The sequence below is a fragment of the Amia ocellicauda genome, chromosome 17, assembly GCF_036373705.1.
Source record: "Amia ocellicauda isolate fAmiCal2 chromosome 17, fAmiCal2.hap1, whole genome shotgun sequence".
Lineage (NCBI taxonomy): Eukaryota > Metazoa > Chordata > Actinopteri > Amiiformes > Amiidae > Amia > Amia ocellicauda.
Window position 1 is genome coordinate 2,379,239 of NC_089866.1, and position 16,661 is coordinate 2,395,899.

Below are 16,661 nucleotides of genomic sequence, written 5' to 3' on the forward strand. Positions count from 1 at the left end.
AAGGTGGGGAAGCGTGGAGAGCCAGCGACCTCTGAGATTGCCTGAGGGATGAGGGATTCCCCAGGAATGAGGGATTCCCCACATCTTAGATTAGATTCTGAATTTCTGTTCCTGATTTAGGAGTTGACTTTGATTCGATTCCTCTTAAAAAGCACAAAATATATATTTTATCCGAATTGTTTCAAATCCCAAATGTGCAACTGTAATAAATTCAGAAGTCCTGCCCCTCCCTCTCTATTCCTGATACATTATATATTGATGGGATCTTTTTTCAATTCTCTCCCAAACCCCGATTCTGAAGGGAAGCCAGTCGTGGAAATGTGATGCTTTAAAATGTTTCTTGTGTAAAGTGGAAGTCGCGCTGGAGAAATAATAATTATACTACTACTAATGTGAATAAAATGAGTGTGGGGCTTTAGTTCCTAATATTATTATTATTATTATTATGCATCTCATTCTGACTATCACTGCTGTCACAACATCCAATCAGAAACACTTTCACTGTAACGATCCATATACTATATTCCGTATAAACGTAAAATAAACATTATGGTTAATATTCAGTAGTACTGCTTATTAAAGGCTCCTAAAGCGTATCATTATTATCTCATATGCACCATATGTCGAAGAAATAATAATGCACATACATGTTCACATCGATGAATAAACGCATGAAATTCACCGGGCGGGTCAGACGTGCGTGCTCACGTGACGAGGGTTCTGATGTCAGATGACGCAACAGGCCCCATCACGTGTCCGGAAGAGACGCTGGGCGGCTGCGGGGTGAGTTTGAACTTCATGTTTTAATAGAAACGCGCTGCTCTGGTTGTGGCGGCGGGGCTCTGGGGGGGGGCACTGCCCCAGCGAGCCCGTGCTCTGCTCTCGGATGACATGGTTGCGTCACGGGTTCGATCGATATTTGATTAATAACGTCAGCGTTGCTAATAACAGCTCAGCGCAGTGAGAGCGACTCGCCCGCAGACCGGTGCGTTTAATGGTGTTTATCTGTGAAGACGCACATGGCGAGCTCCTCCGTGAAACCCGTGTTTTGCGTGCACACGGGGTCTGTGTGGGATAGTTTCCTCTCTCTCTCTCAGATCAGGGTCCGACAGCTCGCCATCCTGTGTCAGTACAGACCTGCTCGCCTGCTGTCCCCCAAACTCAAGTGAAAACATGGCGATATCCGCTCCTGTGGCCCGCAGGCATTGATGAACCTCTACTGGTGCTCAGATCTGTAAAGCGCTCGTTTCATCACATGCGGGGTCCTCGTAACGAGTGACTGGCGGTTCTGGGTGTCTGTCTGTCTGTCTGTCTGTGCTTGTACCCTGGCAAGCCTGTTACTCTCTCAGTGGCATGATGTGTCACTGTGCACCCCCTGTCCAGTCCAGGTCTGAGATGCATCCCACCTGAGGTCGCACTCGGGGGTCTGAAAGCCCTGTGCAAAGGCTTGGCATAATTCAGGCAGTAGTTAAGTCCAGTAAGAGTCCTATAGACAGTAGTGACTGTATAAATTAAATGTAAATGAAAGCACTATACAATTAGAGCTCGAGGTGCCTGCAAATCCTGCTTTGCCTGCTGATTGTTTTTCAATCTCTTGCCCTGTTCTGCCCCGTTGTGCTGCAGCAGATGTGCAACCTGTCCATTGAGGTCCGGGGCACCCGAGTCCACCGCTGACCCTGACGCTGCTGTAGAGATGGGCCGCCAGGCGAGGGGCCGCTAGACAGCCCGGCTGCAGTCCCTGGTCCCCGGGAGAGATGGACGACTCGGACGAGGAATTCTCCGGCCTCTGTGCCAAGCTGCTGAAGCGAGTGAAGAGGAGGGCCGGGGAAGCTGAGAAGAGGAAAGATGGGCAGAGTGGCGGAGAGGAGGAGAGCAGAGCCCCAGCGCCCCCCAGGGCCACCCGGGGGGGCAGGAGAGGCAGGTCCAGGAAGGGGGAGGACAGGGGTTTGAGGAGGGAGGAGAGCGAGACGACCAGAAGGGCCGGGTTTTCCCAGGCTGGGGGTGCACTGAGGGACCCCTGTGCTCTGGAAAAAGACCCTGTCCTGCCCTGCAGTGGCCTGGCAGCGCCTCCTGCTGGCAGCACAAGGGAAGTGCCAGTGAATGGTAGGTGCACAACTATCAGTTCCTATTTAAGGACTAATAGACTATATATACTAATAATATAACATGAAGTGAGCTTAGTGGACAGATTATTTTGTGGTATGTTGTGTAGGCTCCACTGCTGTGCTGTGAGTGTTGACAGCAGCTGCTCGGGTGGCTGTTCAGCAGAGTCTGAATGTGCGGCTCAAGCTGTGCGTTTTGCAGGGGTCCCGAGTGTGAAGGAGAAGGTGTTGCACAGGATGCAGCAGTTTAAGAGGGTCAGTCCCGAGAGACTGACGCACACCGGGCAGCTCCAGCCAGAGAGAGGTGCCGCTCTCCCTCCAGGTCAGACGCTCAGCTCCTGGGCAGAACCGGACGCCAGCTATGGAGGGACCTTTAGTGATCAGTGTTATTATAACTGACGTTCACAATCCCTGCTGAGCAACAGTGTGTTTGTAAACCTATGAAAGAAAGCTAGATTTATTCTTGTTGTTGTTACTCCGTTTAGTTTTGCATAGCTTGTTAGTTCACTTGGTTAATGCACAGTACTCACAGCCTCACACACACAGAGGCCCAAGTCAGGCCCTGATCCTGACTCCTGTTTACCCAGTCGGTAACCCTCTGCCCTGTGCCGTGTCCTGCAGCTCCCGCCGTGGCCCCCGGCCTGGAGGGGGACGAGGCCCTGGCCGTGCGGCTGCAGGAGGCTCTGCAGAGGGAGGCGTGGGGGGCGGTGGGGCTGGAGTGCGAGGGGCTCTTCTTCTGCCAGATGTGCCAGAAGGACCTGTCGGCCATGAACGCTGTCCGCCGCACCCAACACATCAACAGGTCTGTCCCCGCGCCGTCTGCGATCCGGCCCCCCGGCCCAGCAGGGCAGTGCGGCCCCCCCACTGTACTGAAGTGTCTCTCCATCCTCCCCACAGGTGCCTGGACGAGAGCGAGGGGTCCATACCGCCGTCCGTCCACAGGGTCCCCGAGTGTCCCATCTGCGGGAAGGAGTTCAGATCCCCGCAGAGCCGGGCCGCCCACCTGAAGCGCTGCGCGGTGGCCATGGGCGTCCCCCCCCCACTGCTGCTGGAGGCCCTGCAGAGACAGGTGGCGGAGACAGACGCCGGCGCAGCCCGTCCCCGGTGAGAGAACCAGCTGTCTGTCTGTGCGGCTTCTTCACATGTAACCAGTCTCGCGTCCAGAACAGCACAGCGTCAGATCTTACTAACCCGCCCTCTCCACTCTGACACCCAGCCCCCCGCCCGGGCGCCCCAAGAGGAAGGGCTCCGCGGACCCCAGCAGAGCGGCCAAGCGGCCCAAGAGGAGAGCTGAACCCCTGGACGAGGACACCATGGTGGCCCTGGCTCTGTCGCGCTCCCTGGTGGAGGATGAGAGACCGAGGGCGGCCCAGCAGACGGTGGGACAGCCAGGGAGGGTCTGGGACGAACCGCGGAGGCCTGGAGCGAGTAAGAGAGCGGTCCCGGCCCCGGCCCCAGCCCCAGCCCCAGCCGATATCCACATGTGACACTGATCTCATTCTCTCTCCTCTGCAGGGAAGAAGCGTCGCAGGAAGGGGGCATCCCCGGCGCCCCTGCCCCTCCTGCTGCTTCAGGACCCCCAGAACGCCCTGCTCCGGCTGCAGGAGAGAGCCTCCAGCCTGCTGCTCCGGGAGCGACCACAGCCCCCACCCACGCCCGGCCTGAGGCCCAGCGGCCTCCCCGCCACTGACACGGCACTGGGGGGTCCCAGCACCCCTCTGTGGCTGCGGAGTGCATTGTGGGACAGCTCCTGCTCCCTCCAGTCCTTCTACACCCCCCAGCTCACGCCTCCCATTGAGCCCTGGACCGCCAGCCTGGTGAGCCCCTCTCTCTCTCTCTCTCTCTCTCTCTCTCTCCCGTTTAGGTTAGAAATGCATCCGATTGTTTTGGTTTGGTTTCTTTGATGGGTCTTTTAATGTTTCAAAATGATTTTAGTTTTGAATTTTAATTATTTTAATCATGAGAATTAAAATATAATGATTTTATTTGCTTGAAAATGTAAAAAACTAACAGTCTCTCTCTCTTGGTTTTTTTATTATTATTATTATTATTATTATTATTATTATTATTATTATTATTATCTCTCTCTCTGTCTTTCTCCCTCCCCCTCTGTCACACACTTAGCTGTCCGTTCGTGGTCTCTGTCGATCCCAAGCTGCTAACCTGCTTTTCACTTGCTTACAGGAAAGGACGTCCAGCTGTCTTCCCGCGGCTGGTGTCCCAGGGGCCCCTGCTGTGGGGCCCCAGAGAGAGGTCGCTCAGCCTAGCCTCAGCAGTGCCGGGCTGCAGACAGGGGCCCCGGAGTCCGCCAGGTCCGCCGTGAGCTGTGGGTCCCAGGGGAACCAGACGCTGCGTGACCTGATGGATCTGGCGGAGGAGGGCCTGACGCTCACGCAGTGGGGCCCCAGGCTGAGCGCCACACAGGGCCACAGTGAGTCATAACAGCCCAACGTCCTGTTCGAATTAAAGCCTTTTTTCCAGTTTCTGGGGGGCTGTTAGTACATGTTTGCAGAATGCAGTCTTGGCTGACTGTGTGTCCTGTCCTCTCCCTCAGGCAGCAGCCCGGCCGCCCTCCCTCTCAGTGGCTTCGTCCCGACTCCAGAGAGAGCGCCCTCAGCTGGCACCTCCCAGGGCCGGGTAAGGTCCCGCTAAACCCTGAGTCCCCTTCCTCGGCCTTGCTGAACAGACTAGGGCCCTCCCTAGAATAAAGAAACCCTTTATGGGTCATTTTGAAATCGCTGAATGCTGACGGGCTGTGTCTGGACCTCCCCCCTGCAGGTGGCGCTGTCTCAGCTGGCCTCAGACCTGGCTGCCATGGTCAACAACCCCCAGCTGAGCGACGTGCAGTTCCAGACGGACTCCGGGGACGTGGTCTTCGCTCACTCCTTCATGCTGTACGCTCGCTGCCCCCTGCTGGTACAACTGGTAGGCTGCCGTTTACATCCCTCATCGTGCCCTCTGTCATGTTCGTCTCTGGGTTTGAGTGAAGGTCGAGGTGACCCCCGCGTTTGCTGCCCACAGGTCCACGATGAGGGGTTCTCGGTGGAGGAGGGGGGGATGCCCAGCACGAGGAGGGTGCTGCTGGGCGAGGTGCCAGCAGAGGCGGTGTGTGCGCTGCTGCAGTACCTCTACACTGCGGACTGCGCCGTCACGGGCACACTGGCACCCCATGTGGGGGAGCTGGCGTCCAGGTGAGTGTCTCACACCTGCCGGCGCCGCCTGTCTTCTCCGAGCTGAGCAGCAGACTAACCCTTGTGTTCTGTGGCCCCCAGGTTCGGACTGAGGCAGCTGGAGGAGCTGTGCCAGGGCGTGCAAGGAGCTGACGGGGCCCCGGCGGAGTCCTGGCAGGAAGCCCAAGAGCAGGACATGGAGGGAAAGTGTGAGGATGGGGACCACAATTTCCAGGAACTCCTGCGCTCCATGTGGATAGAGGAGGAGGAGGAGAGGGAGGATGAAGGCCAGGGAGCTGGAGAGGAAGGGTTTAAGGAGTATGAGGGCCAGTTACCCGAGGTCCCCGGAGCGGGAGACACGGACCCAGACAACGAGAGAGTGGACGAGGACGAGCTGGATGAGATCTACGAGTTCGCCGCCACGCAGAGGAAGCTGGTGGCCGGGACGCAGAGAGAGAGCACACAGGAGGAGGAAGAAGAGGAAGAGGAGGAGGAGGATGTCGGAGGACTGGAGTCAGAAGTGGAGGAGGACCAGAGGAGGAAGAGAGAAGAGGTTGTGTGGCCGGGGAAGCGTCTGTTTTCTCCACCAGCTGATCCTCCAGGAGATGGGGATTTGGGAGGCGCCTGTGGAAGCACAGAGAAGGGGATTCCGGCAAACCTTCCGGTCCCAGTAGACCGTGAGAAAGACGGAACCAGTTTGGACACCAGACTCCATTGCGACCCCAGCCTGGATAAGAGCTACGACAGGATATTCTCAGAGTCCTGGGGGGTGTACGTGGAGCCCTCCCAGCAGGACATCAGGACCACAGAGGAGGTCCAGGATGGGCCGGGAGTGGAGGTATGCGGTCCAGCGAGAGGAGGAGCACTCCAGCCAGATCCCAACAGCAAGCCGCTCGTCATCGACCTGTCCATCAGCCCCCCCCTCAGCTCCGCGCATTCCTCTCCTCCCCGCTCGGTCTGCAGTCCCGCCTCGTCCCTGGCGTCCCACCGGAAATCTCCAGGAACTAGAAACGCAGCCCCGGTGGGGTTTGGGAATTCGCCCACTAGTAGGTTTTTCTTCAGTCGCAATCCTGGAAGCGGCCAGAAGCGGACAGGAGGACTCGGGGAGGAGCCCGGGCAACGTGCTATTGGGACTCCCAAAAAGTTGTTCTTTGCCAGCAGGGAGAGAAGCACCCCAGAGAAGAAACCTCCACACCTAGCCACCCCCAGGACACCCCCTGCTTCCAAGCCAGAGGACGTCATTGTCCTGCTGGACTCCGATGAAGAAATGGAGCTCAAGCAAAGGAGCACGGCATCTCAGGCGATCAAAAATGAAAGAAAAGCCTCTCCAGGCGGGCCACCCCCCCAGGACAACGCAAGTGCCTCTGGTTTGGCCCTTCTGGAGCCGGTCGAACCGAAAACTGATGAAGATTCACCAAGGACCCTGATAAAGACAGAGGACAGGTCCCAGCAGTCTCCTGATATCTTCTCTCCCGGTGCGGACTTGCCCGGGGAAAGATCCCTGGAAGCCGGCAGATTTACCCTCAGGCTGAGCAGCCAGAGTGAGCTGGGCCAGGATGACAGCATGGAGACGTCCTGGCTGGTCCCTGGCACTCCTACCCTTCCAGTCATGGCAAGGAGCATATCCACACAGACCCACAGCTCCATGAACGCGCCAGTCATCAGACGGACTAACCTGTTTCCCGCCGAGTCAAGTTTGGCCCAAAGCAGCAGCTCTGCAAGGTCCAAGAGCTCCCTGATCGCTGTGGCTCTCGGCCGGAACTCCAGTGTCTCTAAATCCACCACCACCACCCTAAGGCATGGGGGCCCTCAGCGGTCACACACAACAGCAGAGGCTGAAGCCAGAGTCCCGGTTGTGTCATCCAGTTCCGGTTCGGGTCACCAGGTGTCTCCAGTGAAGCGCAGCAGTCCCGAATGTTCTCCACACAGATTAAAAGATGGGGGCAGGTTAGCGCTGGTCACTAACAGTCAGGACCTGTCCTCACCTGAGCCCATCGCTCCCTCTTCCCAACTTCCTATTGAAGACTCTGTGTTACAGCGCAGCTCTTCTAACCTTGCAGCAGAAGCCAGCCTCGGTCCGGCAGACTCACCCCGTTCTCCCAAGAGCACAAATCCTGTCAACAGTACGGTGCCAAGCCTCGAGAGCTCTGCCGCCGTAGGGCTGCGTTCACCAGGGTCACGGGGCTCTGCGGACTTTCAGGACCGGGTACGGGACTGTAACTTGAGCAGCATTAGCTGTCAGTCCCCCAGAGGCGGTGAATTTAGAAGCACAAAGCAAAACCATGAGCAGGAAACCCCCCTCCGACCCGAGCACAGCTTCTGCCTGTCTGACGAGCCACCCATGCCGTTCGATGACACGGGCTGGGGCTTCCCCGAGCCCCTGCACTCGAGCCCCCTGGGGAGCAACGGTCCGGCCACGCCTCCTGAGACAGGAGAGGAAGACGCCCTCACCCCACCTCAGACGTCCCCTGCTTCTCCCCGGCCTAGCTGCCTCCCGGCCCCCCGGGATGAGAGGTCCCCAGAGGCCCACCCCAGCTTCCTGGACTCCAAGCTCTGGGCCGACTGGGAGGAAGAGGAGGTCGTCCTGCCTCTGTCACAGAGAGTGTCTGCGGCCGCCCCCACGCAGCGGGTGAAGGAGCTCCGCACGCCAGGTACCCATGTCTTTGTGTCTTTGCGCGTTTGTGCGGTGGGCATCTTGTGTTTGACTGTGCGATACCCTTGGAGAGCAGCCCCAGTGGATTCTGACTCCATTGCTGTTCTTGTGCTTCTTGCCTCTCAGTCGCCACCCAGAAGACATCCCTGGGCCCCCTGGTGCCCATTACCCCCATGCCCACCTACTCTGACATGGACACCCCGGAGCTGAAGACCAGACTCAACAGGTGAGCTCTCTCTTGCTCCCTCTCTCTCTTCTCCCTCTCACCATCCTTCCCTGCCTCTCTCTCTCTCACTCTCTCTCTCCGTCTCCCTGACTGCTCTCCCCCTACGCAGGTTCGGTGTCCGCGCTTTGCCCAAGCGCCAGATGATCCTGAAGCTGAAGGAGATCCACCAGTTCACTCACCAGGTGATCAGCTCCGAGTCTGAGGACGAGGGACCCTCCCCGCCGCGCCCATCCGCCCCATCGCACCGCCGACCCCCGGCTCCCCCACAGGTGAGCATGGCCCCAGCCAGCTCTGCTGTGGCAGGAGGAGCGTTTAAGGAGCCAGCAGGAGCCGCGGTGCGGGGCCCTGGCATCTCTCCTGTGAAAGCTGGGGACTCCGAGGACCCCGAGCTGCTGACGGCCTCCCAGTGCTCCACTGCCTCCTCCACCGCTGCCAGTGAGGACTCCTTCTCCTCCCAGAGGTAATGCCTTCCCCCTGGGATGGCAGCTTCATAGTGCCGGGTCGGGCTGGGTGGGTTCTTTCCATGGTAGAATGACTTGGTTTGCCAGGAATTCCTGACTAATATGGGGCGCCGTCTCCTCAGGTCGAACCCGGAGGACGTTGAGCTCTCTGGGGACGAGGACGAGGAGGACGGGGTCACGGCGTCCCAGGCGGCGACGCGGGAGGAGGACAAGCTGCTGGCCGTGCGGCGCTTCATCACGTCCGACCCCGAGCTGCACCGGTGCGTGCTGCTCTACCAGCCGCTGGTGCTGTCCCAGCTGCAGGCCCGGCTCCGGCAGGCGGGCATCCGGCTGGGCGCCACCAAGCTGCTGGATTTCTTGGACTCCCAGTGCATCACCTTCACCACCGCCAAGCCGGGCCAGCCCCGCGGGCAGCGCCGCCGCCGCCAGAGAGGGGGCAAGACCGGCAGCCAGAGAGCGAGGGGCAAGGATGGGGACTGAGGGGGCCGCTGAGGAGGACAGACCCTGTACAGGGATGTGTGATGGGTTATAAGGAAGGTTATGGAGTGTAGATTGGAGCTTTAGAAGTTCCCTCCCCCGCGCCCCGGCCAGCGCACCGATATGGACTTCCCTGGAGTCCCATTGGTCAGGATTTCAGTGTGTTTCGATAAAGGAACAGCAGGCCGAGATGTAATTGGACAATAAAGGCCGGCGTTCTTGAAACCCAGTGCCAACATGTTATCAGATGCGCTGATGAATGCATGGGTTTCTGGCAACACAGCGGGACTAGTTTGTGATTCTCTGTGGTTTCTGGTTTTGTGCATTTTGTCGTCCGTGACTGGCTTTTGGCGTTCAGCTCTGAATTGGATTCATTTCAAACATGAAGAGTTTGCCGTTCCCGAGTGTTTACATAGCAGGTGTCTGCGGCTGAATGGAGACTATGAGGCAGGACAATTCGGAGACATCCTGCGCAAGCTCCGGTCCAGAGACTGTCCAGGGCAGCACCGAGGTCCCCGGATCCAGTGAAGCTGCATTTCAGTTCCGGACACAGACTCCCTAAGCGCGTCCGGTCCAGCGGACTGTGCTGCTACTCGATGTCTGCCGGCACATGTCCAAACGCCACCAGCAGTTCTGAGCTCCCGTTCTTGTTTTTTAAATCAGTGATGTTTTGTCTATTTTTAAGGGTCATGGTTGTGCATTTGTTTTTTTGTTTGGATATTATGTGAAAGTTTAAAAGAAGTGTTGTAATACTTTTTTATGCTTTGTGATGCACTTGAAAAGACGGGAAAAAAGTAAAAAGTGTGTCGTTGTCGCTGCGCTGCACCTGCGTCTACGAGTGATTGTGTTGTAAACAGTGTTGTTGAGCTAATGTGTTCACATGCAACAGACCGTATGGATTCCTTGTTTCTACCAAAACACTAACGACAGAGCCGCCCCTCCCCCTCAGACAGCTGTCTTTCAGGAAATAAGCAAAGCTGAGGCTGATGTTTTGAGGTGGGGGGGGCCCTGCAGGGAACACCACTGGGGGTGAGGATTGTAGAATCGGATCTGCCTGACACACGTGTCCAACCTTTATGCATTTTTACTTTTTAATTGGACGTAATGGACGTGCTTTGGCAGCCAGTTTGTCTCCCGACCTCTGAAGATGATGTCCTTGTCGTTGGCGGTGCTCATACTGAGGAGCAACAACCTCTGCCTCAGGCCACAGCCCCTCCAGGGTAACGATACACTTGCTTGGCATTTTGCTGCCTTTCCATCAACACATCTCACCAGCCCCCTCTGCCTCCTGTCTCCCCTCCCCTCCCCTCCCCTCCCCTCCCGTCGTTTTTTCTTTCGATTTTCTTTCCCTCCAACCCCGAAAACAATAATTTCACTTCGGCACAACATCGTTACTGAAAATACCATTTTACTTTTTTTTTTTTTTTTACTTTCTTTTTCTTTCTTTTTTACCAAATACCAGCCAAGTAAAACAGACATCATTTACAACAGGGCATGTTTGAAAAAGAAAAAAAAATCTCTCTCCTCCAGCGGGGTGGACGACATGCCGTGGCCGTGGGGGTGGGGGGGGATGGCGGGAATTTCGGCCACGTGTCGCCACCGTGTCGCCATGGCAGTGTGGGCGTCTGAGCCGCGCCGGACTCTCGCCCCGTCCCTGCGGTCTGCACGGTGCCTCCGGGCCCGGCTCCGGCTCTCCTCACGACAGGTTCACGATGTTGGCCAGGAAGCGCTGAGCCCACCACTCCTCCAGGTCGAAGGGCACGAAGTCTGCGGACGGCAAGACGGGCAGTCAGTGTGGAGTCTGGGGCCGGGTGACACCCCTGTACCGTTTATTGGCTACATGCGTTATCGGTTCTTTTTCAATGTGGGTGCCTCTTCCCAGGGAGCTGCCGTCTACTTTTCCCTTTAGGTGTTTTATCCACTAGAGGGGAACCTATTTTCATATGTAACGGTTTCCCGCAGGAATGTGCAGGCGATGCGGTCTGATGCTGAATTGTCGAGCGGTGGGGAGGGGGGTTGTTGGCGAAGGTCAGAGGGCGGAGAACGTGCACTTTAGCTTTAGTTGTTGTTTTGTCGTTCACACGTATGTTTGGCCCGGCAGCACCGATTTTTGGCCTGATGGGCCGCCTGGTCTGAATAGCGGTGCAGGAAACCCTGTATGACATTCACATGTCTAACAGCTGGAATAGTATAAACGTTTTTTTAGTGACTTTAAATAATTAAATACATATCTGATGGTGATCGGGCCAGCTCCAGTCTGATTGCTTCACTTCATGAGACGACCCGTTTTGTAAAATAAACAAATTGCACAGAGTGGCTGGACAGATGAAGGACAGATTTGCGTCAGTGTGACCTTTTGGGCTCAGCAGATGATTTGCAGAGACCTGTCAGGGCTGGAGCTGCTCTGTAGTACACTGAGAGACGAGCTCTCAATCGGCAACAGGCTGGAAACAGGCCCAGTCAGAGCGCTGTGCTCGTGGTTTTATTTCGAGGAAGCGGTGGTGGGTTTGGGCCGGATCGAGCAGGAATGCCGCGGTGGGAGAGAAAATGTGAACCCGACCGCAACCCGGGGGTAATTACAGACGCGACAAATCCCACTTTTCGGAAAGGCCCGATTCCACATTTAAATTAGAAATCTAAGTTATATACTGATTTATTTATTTTTTCTTTGCAAGGACAGATAGCGAGACACATCAAGATTGTTTTTAATTTAATAGCAGATGAAGAATTGCTAAATAATGGGTTAGAACTGCGGTCTGTCTAAAAACAGACAACATGTCTTAATGAGGAGGAGCTGAGACACGAAGGGTATCTGGACTCCTTTAATGGAAGACAATTCATTTCTGTATTATTATTCTGGCTCTGTCGGCCACAGATGCCTCAGTATTCAACAGACCAGCGCACAGGTACTGTTTCTTGTTAGCGTGAACTTCATTTTATTTGTTAGAGTTGATTTGAGTATATCGCACAGTAAGAACCTCTATAGTACATCTTCTCCACATATCCATTCTTAGTAGTACATGTCTTTTCAGTAGCATCTTGACCTCTTATACATTTACTTCCATCGACTATAGAGGGTTCCCCCTGTGATTTCTCCCCAATTCCACGGACTGATACCTTAAGACTTTCAATTCTGTCTTCCCGAGTGGTCTTCTATACTTGCCACCGAATTCAGTTTATTTTTAAGTGGGGGGATGTGCGGATCTCTCTCTCCGCCCCAGTGCACGGCAAACTCGCTTAGCAGGACCCACCAGATTACATCCCTCCCATAGTGTTCCCCTCGGGGCAGTGACCGACTGGAGGCCCCAGACAACACAGGAGAGCGGTCTGTGGATGGAGTGGAGGGGGGAGGAAAACGCTCACTTTTCATGCTGGGGTTCGGGGTCTTCTCTGTGTACTGCACTGGTCCCTTGCCATTCTCCGCCTGGACGCCCTCTCCCAGCTGCTGCTCTACCTCCTGCCAGGCTACAGAGAGAGAGAGAAAAGCAGGGCTGTGATTGACGGCACAGATGTTCACCATGTGGGTTCACCATGAGGCTAGTGTGTGTATTTGTGCACCTGCGGGTGAACAGGAGAGCTGTGCACCACAACTTCGGTGGAAATAGCCGGACAGCACAACACAGCCCCCCATGCTGCTCAAACCAGGACAGCAGAGGATTGAGCAGAGCATTAAGTAAAGCCTCCATACACCTGACTGACGACTGATCCTCGCCCACTTCTACACATATAATCTCATATCGGGGGGCGCAGCGCACAGTAAGGGTTTCCTGCAGTAGGTGAGTGAGGCATGCTGCGGCGCTGCTCACCCCGGCGTCCCACAGGAAAGTAGGATCCACTAACAAAAGAACGAAGTGCAGCTGAAACCAACTAATAGTTGGTTTCTGAGGAGAGTTTTCCTTCTTTAGTTTTTTTTTTTTTTTTTACTTTCAAGGGAAAATAAAGCAGATCCCCAGAGCAGACAAATGCCTCTGATTACATCCTCAGTCTTTATCACATGTGGCGTAATCGCGCTGTGTGGCGCTGGGCACAGAGGTCAGCGAGACGCAGCCCATGCTGTCTACCCGCTGCGTCACTGCTAGCACCTGTGACCTTTTACTCCCTTCTCCCCGCGCTCCTGTGGGCAGAGAGCCAGTGCCGCACTGAGCACGCTCCCGAGCCCAGCAGTCTTGCACAACACCAGAAAGCCCAGACAGACAGACCGACCGGCTGAATGAACGAGGGCCATAGAGCAGGGGAGGGGCAGAATAATCTACAGTGAGTAGCATTTGCCCTCTCATACCTCCGCTTTTAAAGCTAAATGGCAGCTGGATTCAGGAAATAAATGACTAAAACCCTGCTCTGTCCACCTGTCTCCAGGTGTTTCCCACGTACAGCTGGGGACACAACTTTGCATACCCACCCCCATCTTTGCATTGCAAAATTTTAATAACAGCCCTCTTGTCTTTTTAGCACCTTGGAAATGTGGATAGCTGTGAACATCTTGTCACATTGTGTGTGTGACTGAATCATTCCCATATGACAAACCGTGCTGAATAAGGGTTATGGACTGTGGGGTTCAGATGGTGCTTCCCTGCCCTTTGCTGATAAAGTTTCTCTCTTATCTGTACCCTGTCTGGGGGGGGGCAGGGATATTATGGAGCATTCCCAATGCCAGATAAGGGAATTGATAGCCTTCCTTGTGTTTAACTGCCATCCTTGTTACTCTTTGATGCAGACAAGGCTTTTGTGTGGCAGGGTGTGTGCCACACAGCACCACAAGATAACGCCCTCCCCCACAGAGCGAGACAGCGGGGCCGAGTGTCTGACTTCTGCAGAGAATACTAATACAATGCAAGCTGGCCAAAAGTTAAATAGAGATATGAACATGATATGGGAAGATATGGGAAAAAGCACAGGATACAAACTAAGCGCTGCTGCCGTCAAGGCCCCCCACACCACCCTCCCCCGCTCCCACACCGCAGGAACTGTGAGCAGTACAGTGCGAAGACTAACAGCGTCAATCACAGCGTCATGTCAGGGTCTTGTAACCCCACTCACAAGGAAAACTACGCTTTGTCAAGCGTCACAAATCATGTTCATGTCCCGCTGGGGGGATAATGCCCTTTTGGAATGATATTAAGTAATCCAACAGTAGAGAAGCTGTTACAAGTCTCGCACACACACTCCAACAAAACACAGGAGTGTGGCTCCAGGCATCACTTACCTTCGTACACAAACTTGACATTCTCCTCGTGTGCCTCCGTGAAGCCGTCCAGCAGGGCGTCGCTCTGGGGCACGGGGGTGTGGTAGCGTTTCCCGTTCACGCGGTTAAACACCAGCTTCGGCGCTGGACAGCTGGGGGGCAACAGGAAGACAACCGTCAGACCCGACCCACACCACCCCGGTACCTCAGACCTGCCGGCGCCTCCCACTGCTGGGACCCCTGGCTTTATTATATAATTTGACTTGTTTTCCAGCTGAGCACCACCTTGTTTAATTCGGGACTAAACTGAACCAGAAACTGAGAACAGTTGTACAGTTTTGTTGCTGTGACCATGTATCCTACAGGGTGGGAAAGGGTCAGTTTGTTTAGGGGTGGAAGGGAATGGCACTGTGGGGTTTCCTTCACAGATCAAGGACAGTTCAATTAACTAATTGAGAGTTCAGCAGGAACACAAACCAGCATGGTAGGGGCTCCTCCAGGACCAGGGCTGAGACCCACTGCTGTGCTGTGTTGTGTTTTGCACAAGAGCCCACTGTAACGCAGCTGCAGCGAGGTATTTGTTTTGTGTGGATTTTAGCAGTATAATGATTCATTGGCACTGAAATAGTTTCTGCCCCTGCAGTACACTGCGCGAATAATACCGCGAAACAAACACGAATGAGCCGTCATTGCCACGGCCCGAGCAGACCGCAGCAGTGTACGCGCAGCGCGGCGGGCGGTGTGTCCTCTCCGGCTCGCCGTAGCGCCCACACCATGCGGTTGCCCTGGTAACCACAGCGGGCTGACTGCGCAGGCGCGCCGGGTTAACCGCTTCACCGCCGGCCCGGGCAGCGTGCCTCGAACCGCAGCCCACCGCGCCGGAGCCCGGAGCCCGGGGAGCGCAACACGCGGCGGGGCTTCCCCGGCCACCGGACGGATCCACGCATCCACCGGGCTCCCCTCTGCGCTGCGTGGGGGTGGTGCTACCACACGGGCAGGCCCGGGACTCCGAGTCTCAGCTGCTGCCGTGTCCTTGCGGAGCCCCCGGGACCGTGGCGCAAAACAGACTGGAGCAGCGCAGGGCCTGCCCCCCGTGTGCGGCTCAGTGCGGCTCAGTGCGGGGCCCCAGCCCTGCGGGAGGCTGTCCGCAGAGAGAGAGCAGCTCGCCGGCACTGTCACCTTGCTGCACAACAAGGTCACCCGCCTCGCGTTATCCCCCACTCGGGCACTTTCCACTCGCCTCCCCCGGCACCCTGGCCTCGCATCCCGCACAGAGTCGACTCGGTTAGAGGGGTGCGAGTGGGGTGCGGACCGGCCCCCCGCAGCTGCACTCACGCAGCCTCCGCCGCGCACGGCAGGTCAGTCACACAACGCTTCGGGCGGCGGGCTGTACTCACTCTGCCGGGCCCCAGTGGGCCTGCTTGTGCTTCAGCTCGCTGACTTTGCTGTCGATCTGCTGCGTAGGACCTTCGGACAGGAAACAACAGCGTTATAACGCATTCATACCCTGACAGCCAGTGTGGGCGGCGGCCCAGCAGTGAGGGACCCGCAGCCAGGACGCCCTGTCCAGCCGGGGGACACGCTGTGTGGACGGGGCTGAGGGAGACGCACTGCTCTGCGATGCTCCGGTGCCAGTGGAAGTAGTTGTGCGTTTCTGAGGCGGCCTGCGCTCACCTGTCCTCCGCTGCGTGACGAGCTTGCTGGGACCCCTGGTGATCGTGTACATCATGTGCTGCGGCGCGGCCGGGCAGTCGGGCTCCTCGCACGGCGTCCAGCGCACGCAGCGCGACGTGGGCTCACACTGGAGTTACGGCGCTCGGTGCGCGGAGGGGGCTGTCCTCGCCGATGCCCGCTCCCGGTGCGTGTCCAGCAGGAGCCGAGACGGGTCCCACGGCGGAGAGTCCCGGGGCAACGTGCGGACAGTGCCGAAAACAGAGTCGCGTCGCTGGACTGTGACAACGCGCCGGCTCTCCGGTGGGACAGTCGCATGGGTCCACCTGCGGGTCAGCCGGGGTGCAGCGGCGTGTCCGGCGGGCTGGTGTGCTCGGCGGGCCGGCGTGTGAGGACAACTTCGCTCGGCTCTGCTGGAACCAGCTGTCATTCAGCGGCACAGCCTCCGGCCCCGCCCCCGTGACGTCAGCACACGCCCCCTGCCGCCTTAAAGGGGACGCGTCCTTCACACGCCGCCAGATGACCTTTCACCTGCACAGGCCGACGGTCCCTTTCTCCGTACTTTTGTCCCTCCATGGAAAAATACTGTGACTGTGCGTGCGTGTGTGTGTGTGTGTGTGTGTGCATGTGCATGAGCAGCCACAGCTGGTGCTCTCTCACACACACACGCACAGACAGATTATCTCGCAGGGCCAACTGGACCACCACACTGAAGTGCT

At 56.6% G+C, this 16,661-nt stretch overlaps 2 protein-coding genes across 5 annotated transcripts; one reads left to right on the plus strand and one right to left on the minus strand.

Annotated features, from left to right (window-relative positions):
- Positions 1-749: 749 nt before the first annotated feature.
- slx4 (SLX4 structure-specific endonuclease subunit homolog (S. cerevisiae)) lies at positions 750-9,914 on the plus strand. Of its 4 annotated transcripts, none has more exons than XM_066689168.1 (15): positions 750-783; positions 1,627-2,103; positions 2,305-2,424; positions 2,724-2,904; positions 3,000-3,206; positions 3,319-3,530; positions 3,618-3,919; positions 4,287-4,533; positions 4,657-4,739; positions 4,881-5,027; positions 5,124-5,293; positions 5,375-7,923; positions 8,052-8,151; positions 8,261-8,611; positions 8,735-9,914. In XM_066689168.1, exons 2-15 carry the CDS (start codon positions 1,755-1,757, stop codon positions 9,090-9,092), a joined length of 5,376 nt encoding a protein of 1,791 aa, XP_066545265.1. In that variant the 5' UTR covers positions 750-783; positions 1,627-1,754; the 3' UTR covers positions 9,093-9,914. The 4 variants fall into 4 exon arrangements, with proteins under 4 accessions (XP_066545265.1, XP_066545268.1, XP_066545266.1 ...); XM_066689169.1 differs by having other exon boundaries at positions 753-783; positions 1,624-2,103; XM_066689170.1 differs by lacking the exon at positions 750-783 and adding an exon at positions 822-985.
- A 566-nt stretch (positions 9,915-10,480) lies between these two features.
- mcrip2 (MAPK regulated corepressor interacting protein 2) lies at positions 10,481-16,359 on the minus strand. Its single transcript, XM_066690344.1, has 5 exons — positions 15,946-16,359; positions 15,669-15,738; positions 14,293-14,423; positions 12,453-12,554; positions 10,481-10,856 (listed from the first exon to the last, which is right to left on the minus strand). Exons 1-5 carry the CDS (start codon positions 15,998-16,000, stop codon positions 10,786-10,788), a joined length of 429 nt encoding a protein of 142 aa, XP_066546441.1. The 5' UTR covers positions 16,001-16,359; the 3' UTR covers positions 10,481-10,785.
- Positions 16,360-16,661: the final 302 nt, after the last annotated feature.

What these genes read in the sequence shown, in the direction of transcription:
- slx4 (XM_066689168.1), top strand. Translation starts at nt 1,755, where the DNA reads ATGGACGACTCGGACGAGGAATTCTCCGGCCTCTGTGCCAAGCTGCTG. An exon ending in GAAGGAGCTCCGCACGCCAG is followed by an intron (nt 7,924 to 8,051) that starts GTACCCATGTCT and finishes CTTGCCTCTCAG; the next exon opens with TCGCCACCCAGAAGACATCC. An exon ending in GACTCCTTCTCCTCCCAGAG is followed by an intron (nt 8,612 to 8,734) that starts GTAATGCCTTCC and finishes CCGTCTCCTCAG; the next exon opens with GTCGAACCCGGAGGACGTTG.
- mcrip2 (XM_066690344.1), bottom strand. Translation starts at nt 16,000, where the DNA reads ATGATGTACACGATCACCAGGGGTCCCAGCAAGCTCGTCACGCAGCGG. An exon ending in CGTCACGCAGCGGAGGACAG is followed by an intron (nt 15,739 to 15,945) that starts GTGAGCGCAGGC and finishes TCCTGTCCGAAG; the next exon opens with GTCCTACGCAGCAGATCGAC. An exon ending in GCCCACTGGGGCCCGGCAGA is followed by an intron (nt 14,424 to 15,668) that starts GTGAGTACAGCC and finishes GTTGCCCCCCAG; the next exon opens with CTGTCCAGCGCCGAAGCTGG.